The 9,571-nt window shown below is 38.8% G+C and overlaps 1 protein-coding gene across 1 annotated transcript; it reads left to right on the forward strand.

Moving 5' to 3' along the window:
• Positions 1 to 3,319: 3,319 nt before the first annotated feature.
• LOC111669364 (trypsin) lies at positions 3,320 to 9,330 on the forward strand. Its single transcript, XM_023425631.2, has 5 exons — positions 3,320 to 3,393; positions 5,326 to 5,485; positions 6,833 to 6,974; positions 7,093 to 7,359; positions 7,927 to 9,330. Exons 1-5 carry the CDS (start codon positions 3,339 to 3,341, stop codon positions 8,095 to 8,097), a joined length of 795 nt encoding a protein of 264 aa, XP_023281399.1. The 5' UTR covers positions 3,320 to 3,338; the 3' UTR covers positions 8,098 to 9,330.
• The last annotated feature ends 241 nt before the right edge of the window (positions 9,331 to 9,571 follow it).

A 9,571-nucleotide genomic window follows, 5' to 3' on the forward strand; every position in this document is an offset into this window, starting at 1 on the left:
GTTAAACTGATACTGTACATTTACCATATTCAAGTGTCTGTTTATCTATTTTAAAGTACTTTACTAATATCAATATCTATACAAATATCAATTACTGAATGCTTTCTTGAAATTTACAAAATAAAGCGTCTTGATTCTCCATAATATGATACTAATAAATTAAGCTTCAGATCTGACCCCAGAACACAGAGCAAGCCAGAGGATATATATCACAATATTACCTCATGTATACTGAACTTAACTGTTACACATAGACAATGATGCACACACACACACACACACACACAACACTGCAGAAGCCACAGGTAACAGAGGAGCTGATGGTTCACCTAGTATCCGTTAACGCTGGTTCAAACTCTCTAGTCTTTAATGAGTCACATGTATCATAATGCTGAATACTAAATTGTTTTTTATAGCGGAGTATGACAAGAACATTAATGCTTCATCAGACTTGGCCTGTTTATCTGTCCTTTAACTGTTTATTTCTTGACTTAAATCAGAACTTTGCTTATTTAATATTGCATTGGGCTCAGCAGTGTAACTGAGACAGGGGAACCCGAGGCATTCCCATGGCAGGCGGGATATGTAATCCTTCCAGCGTGTTCTGTGTCTGCCTCCGCCACTCACAGAGCTGCACGTCCGCGAGGAGGTGATGAACACATGAGGGACCGAGAGGCATCCAGATGAGCTGCTGAATCACCCCTGCTGGGTCCTCTTAAATGCAAATGAGCAGCAGCTCTGTCTTAACCATGACAGCCTGCACGCATCATCAGCAGTTAACACCCACCTCACGGCTAACGCTGGGCCGACCCAGCACAAAGTCAATAAGATATTTCAACTTGCTTTCAGTCTGAATGGTGCAATCCACTGTACCATCAAACCACACCATCAAAAACTACCAACGTTTTCCTGGAGAGACTGAGCACTGTAATATCCCACTTGAAACCACTATGTAATTTGTACTAATTAAAGGGCAAATAAATTATAAGACTGTCGTTTAGCTAGCTAAGTTAGCTGTGTTAAGTTAAAAAGAACGTATTATTCATCATTCATAAATATTGGAAGCAGTAGGCTGAATTTTATGCTTTCCTGTACATTTTTGCACGATCAGCTAACCTGCTGTGTTCAGGTTACACTATTTTAGCAATTAATTGGAATTATTTAATCACAATCATACGGTTTTTTCTCTGTTGCAATTGTTCTTTTCAAGAAAAAAATGTACTGACCTGTAAACACATAATCTGAATGTCCTTTGAGTATCTCAACATGTTTGTAACTGAAGACATTTTTCAAAAGAGGAACTGCAAAAGGTTTGATCAGGAAGTCGGTGCTGAGTCACTGGTGCTGCTGGAGAAGTGATGCTGGCACCGATAAGACCTCAGTGTCACCCCACTCTAGGGACTGTAAACCAAGATTATCTCAGGATCTTCACGGCTCCTCTCCAGTGAAACATTTTGTTACAGAGTCATGAATTAATCATTTTTTAAGTGAGCTGAGTTTATTCTCCTCATGTCAGTAATTAAAAACAAACAGATTACTTGCAAACCTCAAGTGCATTTAAATCATTCAGGATATGGGTCTACCCCGATCAAGCTTTTTTTTTTTATTATCTTTGTCAAGTCACACAGATGGAATATAATCAAATACTGTTGATAAAGACATTTAAACTCATAAAGGATTTGCACCTGATGGTAACACATTTAGCATGTATGAGCAGATTATACACATAGTTTTTAATACACTATAATGTAGTTGTAAGCAGACATAATATGATTTTTATGTTCATAAATGTACTTGTCAACATTTATAACTCCTCCTATGAGGCAGCCACAACTGGTGCATAAACAGATAATGAATGATTAATCACAGAGTAAAATGTAATTACACATGAAGAAAATATTTCTCAAACTAGTTTAAAAGTGTTTATAAATGCGTTCCAACCTCGTCAAACGCTGCCAGCCTGAACTCAAGGTCCCCTTACTTGATTTCTTGCTTTCAGCTACATTTCATGGGTTTCACCCGTGTATGGGGATTGGTCAATGGTCTGGAGAAGTAGTGTTCATAGATTAATATGTCATTGATAAATTCAATAAAGAAAATTAATATATAAATAAATAATGAATATTTATTAGTATCTATCATTATGTTAGTCATTAGTGTCAGTCATTATTGCCACTTATAGATGGACTGTTGTAGAATACATTAATGAACATAAAAAATGTTATTATTGCTTACAGCTACATTATATTGTGTTTACTAGAGGTTTATATTCTTTTTATGTATGCTACAGTAAATGGGAGGGATTGGAGGCGTTGTAACTTAAAATTAAAAAGTAAAACTCTATTTCCAATGAGCTGATAAGTTGAGCGGGTGTATTAAAACAGACAGGATGGTTCTGGATTAAAGCATTGTACTTGGTGATATACAGCTGGCTTTTCATTCCAGGGCCAGACAGATGAATGTGAGAACAGGGGAGCTGGCAGCCATGTGTAATAATGATGACGGCACTTGGACTGAGGAGTAGGTCATGTGGAAAAAAGGCAGTGGTCAGCACTCAGGGGATGAAAGAGGTACCAAGAGCCCGGCTACAGCTATCAGTAGCAGGGAGGGCAACAGAGAGGGCTATTAGCCAGCCGAGGTCAGGAACTCCACAGAGGGATGATAGCAGTGATGAGACCTGCCTGAGCCGTGCTCCATTTTTAATGACACCCGGCCCTAGAATAGATGTGGAGCAGCAGTGCTGGCCCGACCTGATCTGATACAAAAGCTTTTGCTGCTTGTAATCACTCAAAACCCTCATTAATCCTTCCTTGGGAAATCAATGTGGAGAGACTGTACAGTGATGAAGGGCTGCAGGGACCCCTACTCTTTCACTTAAGACGACAGCAGCCCATTTGATCCGTATTAGGAGCTTCAATAAAAGGCGGAAAGATGTCAAATATTGGGCACGGCTGACACGGCTGCAACATCAGAGCCGCTGTGGAAAAAACGTGATAAAACTTTACAGGAGGATCTGATGTACAGGTTCATGACAACACAATAAACACAGTATATCCTTCACCTTTTATGTGACAGTAAATGGGCCAACAATAAAGTGGGTGATTACATAAACAATGGAGCAGTATAGGACAGCTTGAGTAGGTCACAGTAGAGGTGAGACAAGGGGCCGTGCTGTGGAAGCTTCAATTATATATCCGTCCAGGACAAGGTGGTGACCATGGAAACGGAAATAAGAACTATAAGAAACCCGAGAATGCAGGTGTGATGACTTCCCGTTAAGATTAGCAGACAGGTGAAGCCTCTCTTTGCGTGTGGACTGCTGTGCCCATTGTCTCACAATGGACCTACCATCTTTACTGCTTTGTATACTGCTGGAAGTCCTGGCTGTAAATTGTAAGTAAACCTCCTTTATCTTGAATTTACAGGTTATTTATGAATGCATGAAAAGAGCTTTAAGTGACTTTAAGCCTCTGGGTTACAATGACAGGAAAGTTGGGGTGCATACGTTGTTGTCTAACATCCTGAAAAAACAACATCTTCACAGTTCTGGGTTCATAAACTGAATGAATATTTACAAAGGCTGAATGTGTATCTAATATGCGATTAGTAACCCTTCTATTCATTTTTAAAAACATCCCTCTTAGCTGTGGCCCTTTCAGTACTGATGCTCCCTTGAGAGGCTGTTTTGGCAATAAAGTGTGACTCAGAGTCATTTGCATCTGGGCATGACTGAGTGTCTTACTGCTTTAAATCATGAATCACACAAGCTGAGTAATGTGGAAAGAGGTATATGAGCATGATGTGAAATGAAGAGATGAGGATATTCTATAGCATAATTTTGATTTTAAAGTTTAGCATAATGAGTAATAATGCTAAACTTCCTTTTATGTGCACTTTGTTACTTGGTACAACAAAGACATCTTTCTGGGATAAAGAACTTTTGGGATGAAAAGCTAAGTAAAAGTGTCCTTATACATGAAAAGAATTTGAAACCGTAGGGACAAAAGATGAAGGCTAACAATAAAAATAACAATAAGTAATTGTGGCTAACGCCCCCTTTTGTGCATGGCAATTATGTCACAAAGATAAAATGTGAAAGGGGACTCTGATAAGCATCGTTAACAGGATCTAGGTCTAGGATCTGGGACTTCACAGAGCTGCTCAGTCGCACAAGTGACGATGCTGGAAATTCATCAACTTTTACTTTCCTTCAGTATTTTGGCTTGTTTTCAAAATATGGACAGATCACAGGTTAAAAAGTAGATTTTTTTTGCATTAATGGTGGCCATCTGCATTACCAGTAAATAGGGAATTAAATGTGAGTGCACTAACCAAAAAAGAACATGTTATTATATTTTATTTTATACAATTCAGCCCACATGACACCCAATAGGAGACCCATTGTTCAAGGTTCAATTCCAAGGTCTTACATAATGCTTTCTTGTACTTATATATTAGTGTGTATTTGTCTCACTGTATAGAGTTACCGTTTTGCTCTTGACACGCACCGTTGCTGCTAATTATAGCTTGGGATACTTTGACAACAATGAGAAGGGGTTGTTTCATCCCTTCAGTCACTGGGATGTACACTCATGACTCATTAAGTTTCAAATGCTCACAATGTTGATACGAGGAAATACTGAGGTCATGAAGCCCGACCTCACCCTCAGAACAAACATCTAATGTTAGCTTAGCACTGACCCAAATTTGAAGGCGCTATTTGTAAGTTTTGCTATTGCTACATGGCTAGTGTCAGCATTAACAGCTGTTTACTTAAAAGTTCAGCATCAAACTTATTTCCTTTACTCACTAAAAGTCTCCAGTGGAAGAAAGTTACATCAATGTTAACTCTCATCATGTCTTTTCTTCTACTTAAGCTAGCATGCTAACCAGCGAGCCCCAGTCAATCTAGTACATGTAACAAAATAAAAAGCACTGCCTTAAGTCAATGATTACTTGGTTTCTCTCCACTACTGCTATTTAAGATTCAAACGACGACATAAAGAGTAGAAATCCAACATCAAGTCGGTGTGATGAAAATACTTTGCCCTGTCTTAACACGAGATCAATAAAATCAATGTCAATCAGTGTACCTCAGAGATTAGATTGTTTTTTCATTGATCTTTTAAACCAGAAACATATGTGCTGTGAAGTCCTCTATTGTTTTCTTTTATGACTTGCATTGTTCTTGCTGATGCTGCAACTCCAATAATAAAATTACAGCTGGTTTGTTCGGTGTGGTTTGCACAAAAACCTTATGGACTAACGTTCCTCTCTTTAAATCAAATCTTAGCTAATGGTTATTTCCCTCTGTGTGTGTTGCAGGTCTAGACGTTGCACAGGAGCGTATAGTGGGAGGATACGCACCAGTTCCACATTCAATCAAGTACATCGTGTCAATACAGACGACGGAGCGTCAGCACATCTGTGGAGGTTCCTTGATAAATAAGTACTGGACAATCACAGCAGCACACTGTGACATTGGGTGAGCTTTTTTTATTTTTCTTTTTTCTAAGTTACTTACCTTAATAACGGCTGCTTTGGTGTTGTGTATGCCGGTTCACTGGCACAGCAGAGCCATCATTAATGCTATCATTCACACCTGTGCTTTTCCTGCTTTGACAAGTTTAATCGTCTGTTGTAAGAAAAAGTCTGCCAGTGAAAGTAAGGCTCAATGGGATTTTTCCTACAATGACATTTTGAATTGTCATAGCAGGAAAAACACATGTTAGTAATAACTCACATTAGCAATAGCTCTGCTCTGTTCCAAGTGTCCCAGTGCAATAAGGAGGGAGCATGCACAATACCAGGACCATTAAACTGAAGCAGCAAAATGGAATTCAGCCTCGATCAACAACAATAAAAATGTCATAAGAACGGATGTGAAATCATAGACATGAAATAGAAAAATCATTCATATGCTTCAAACAAAAATATATTCGAAAGCCGTATTTCTGCACACTACACCAATAAAACTTTCTGTAGCCACCTGGGAGATAAAGAGAAAGAAAATGTTCCAACCTTTTTAAAGTCAAATTCTGATAATAGCAAAAGTTCACAGTTCTCCCTCTTGCCTCATTTTCATTCTCCAGTGGGATGAATAAATGAGATCTCAGTAGAATGTAATCCTGGTCCTGGTTCCTCATAACCAAGTGAAAACCTCTGACGCTTATTTGTTTTCATGCCAATAGCTAAGCCAATCAGCTGCTGGGTGCAGCTTCATATGTAGACAGATATGGGAGTGATCTCAATCCTCTCTCGGCACCAAACTGAATAAGTATACCTCTTAAAATGTGTTGAACCATTCTTTTAAAGGTCCCATACTGTATAAAGTGAGATTTACATGGTTTTTTTTTATTGTTTTTTATTATAAAGCAAGTCTAGGTTCTATATCAATACTGTGAAAGTATGAAAGCACACAGCACACAGTCTGTATTCAGAAACTGAGTCTTAAAATGAGTTGTCAGGACTTATTTAATGTCACAACAAAGCAGTCACTGTTCTCAGCCATGCCCCAAGCCCCGCCCACTTGGACCCACCAGCCAACCTTGCAGGATTTGAGTGTTTACCTGATATCTCTTATATTTTTATTCATCACTCACAAAACAGTCGGCCAATCAGAGCAGAGGCTCTGAACCTCTCTACTGATTGGCACACTGACTTGTTGTTTGCTAGAGCTTGAGCAAGAGCTGGTACTTAAAACCACGAATCTTCTGGTGGATATCAGAACTTCAAATAAAGTGTAAAGTATGGGACCTTTAATATTAAAGAGAACCATTATTATGTCTGCATTACAACATGGTGACTTCAATTTGCTTTTCTATCACTGTAGGATAAAGAATATGATGATAGTGGCAGGAGACTACTCTCTCACCATCTATGAGGGCACAGAGCAAGAAATCATGCCCCATCTTTTGGTGCCGCACCCTGAATACAATGAGACCACCAACAACAATGACATAATGCTTATAAAAGTACAGTATGCATACTACTGGTTTCCTTCTGGTTTCTTTTATGTTGCTCTGTGACTCAATCAGTTTAAGTCACCCTCAGTAGGTCTGTTTACTGATCACATTGTCCACATCTCTCCAGTTGAGGGCCCCAGTCTATCTGAACAACTACGTTTCCATCGCTCTGCTGCCCAGGCAGGACGCCTCCATAGCGGAGGGTCGAATGTGTCGAGTGTCAGGCTGGGGATTCGTCAGCCCCAACGGAGGCGAGATCCCCTCGACCCTCCGTACCGTCAAGCTCCCCATCGTCTCCACACAAAACTGCAACAGCAGTCAGTCCTTTGACGGCAGCATCACAGGAAACATGCTCTGTGCTGGTTTCAGTGCTGGTGGAAAGGATGCCTGTCAGGTAAGAGGAACTTTTCTATTCAGCCTGGGACCATGTGGAAAGTTTTATAAAAGTTGTCTGTTTTAAATTATAAAATGATATTTTCCAGAAAAGATAGACCAAATTATGACTTTTTGTATCTATATATAGTTAGTCATAGACGTCGTTTTTCCTTTTTGTGGTTTGCAGTCTGAATTCGTTGCAAGAAATGTCTAAATCTTTATTCATTTAACTTTTTTAAAATTTGTTTTCTTAGATACAGTTTAATATATCGTGATAGTCCGTATCTCAATTCTTACCCTGTCTCTGGCACTCAGCATTCGCTTCTACTGCTATAAGTGTGTTTGTATAGGGACTAGTTTCAGCTGATGAGTTTTGAATAGTTGTTGGACAACAATGGGAGTCAATGTCATAGAGGAATAAGATATATCAAGCTTTGGATACACAGACAATACTTAGTAAATCAATACATTGTTGATTTCGATCTTTTCATGGGATTTGTTGGCATTAAGGAAAACATAGGTCCAGGTCCATAAGTCTATAGTAGAATATCATTTCAACCCTGATGTTTCTTTCTCGCTGGTTCAGGGAGACTCTGGGGGTCCGCTGGTATGTGAAGGCCGGGTCTATGGCTTGGTGTCCTGGGGGAGAGGCTGCGCTGAGCCCCAGTTTCCTGGAGTCTACACCGCTGTGTCCAAGTACCGCAGGTGGATCGACAACACCATATTTAGCTACTACAGCAGGTGTGACAAGGATTAGGACCCAGCGTTACGGAGATAAAGACAACACACTTGCTGGAGACTTGAGGTTCTTCATTTTGGTTTAGCCTGCTTTCATTTCATATGTATGTTCTTTTTATCATTTGTGCACATTTGATTACATGTTCATGACTTAAAGGAATAGTCCTACGGTATGGGAAACACACATTCAATTTCTTATCACTCTCATCTCTGTGCACTAAATATGAAGTTGTAGCTAGCACAGGGTTAGCTTAGCTTAGCATAAAGACTGGTAGCAGGAGGAAACAGTTAACAAAATCCACCTAGCAGCACCTCTAAGATGTTCTTATTAACACATTAAATCTTATTTGTTTAATATGTACAAAATCTAAAGCATAAAAACTTGATGCTAAGTGAACTGTCTTCATGTTGGAAGGACAGACATGAAAGTGGTATCAATCGTCTCATCTCATTCTCAGCAATAAAGGGAATCAGTGCATTTCCTTTAAGTTTTCAAGCTTGACTATTTATCATATGATGTGTTTAAAGCATTTCAGAAACAAAACAAGTGATGGAAAATCGCCCCTCTGACAGGACATATTCACAAGACATTACCACAACAACAGCAGTGAGGTGCCATATCAGATTCAGAGCTTTCCAAGCCTCATGAGGAACTATTTGAAATGGCCATCTGCCAATCATATGAGCAGCCAATGCAAAGTGCAGACGTGACACAAAGACAACAGCAGCAACAGCTGTGAAATACCATGCAATCCAATACATTAACCCTGTAAAAAAAAATCACCTTTCTGAAGCTTACAGTGTTTAGTTTTGTTAAACTGCAGCTGAAACTATTAGAAAATGAATCAGTAATTATTCTAATAATCAGTAAATATAAGTAAATCGCAAAACGTTCGGCAAAAAAAAGCAATTTAAAGAAGTTATTTTGGGCTCTAGGAAACTGTGATAGGCATTTTTCACTATTTTCTGATGTGACAATTATTCGATTGACTTGGAAACAATCAAAAATTGGAATTGAAAATTAATTTTTTGTTGCAGCCCAGAAAATTGTTGATTCAGCTGCAGCATAACTTCACATTTTTCACTCTAGTGTTTTTGGGTTAGTTGTTTTGGATTGCAAAAGCAAACATAAAATAGTAAAGTTCATACTTTTGATCAACTCCAATAATCTTGAATGCAAGCAGCAACAATGCACAAATGGATTGATTTATTCTTTACAAACTCATTTAATCAATAAAAGACCATTAATGCATCGAGACTTCATGTCCATCTGAATGTCAATGAACTCACTTGGTTGCGATAATTAAGAATCTATATTCTGTGTGTGTGTGTGTGTGTTGTGGAGGAAGACAGAGCAGCTGCTTTTTGATAAGCCCATGGTTAGTTTTCAGAATAAAGTTGAATTAGTGGGTAAATTACTGCCAATTTCATGTGGTTTATTTATGGACTCGTCTTGTTGTAAACCTGGCACTATGCATCAAGCACCTTAAAGT

The sequence above is a fragment of the Seriola lalandi genome, unplaced genomic scaffold (genome assembly GCF_002814215.2).
Source record: "Seriola lalandi dorsalis isolate HSWRI2012SDOR001 ecotype SW California unplaced genomic scaffold, Sedor1 jcf7180002054794, whole genome shotgun sequence".
Lineage (NCBI taxonomy): Eukaryota > Metazoa > Chordata > Actinopteri > Carangiformes > Carangidae > Seriola > Seriola lalandi.

What these genes read in the sequence shown, in the direction of transcription:
- LOC111669364 (XM_023425631.2), top strand. Translation starts at nt 3,339, where the DNA reads ATGGACCTACCATCTTTACTGCTTTGTATACTGCTGGAAGTCCTGGCT. An exon ending in GGAAGTCCTGGCTGTAAATT is followed by an intron (nt 3,394 to 5,325) that starts GTAAGTAAACCT and finishes TGTGTGTTGCAG; the next exon opens with GTCTAGACGTTGCACAGGAG. An exon ending in ATGACATAATGCTTATAAAA is followed by an intron (nt 6,975 to 7,092) that starts GTACAGTATGCA and finishes ACATCTCTCCAG; the next exon opens with TTGAGGGCCCCAGTCTATCT.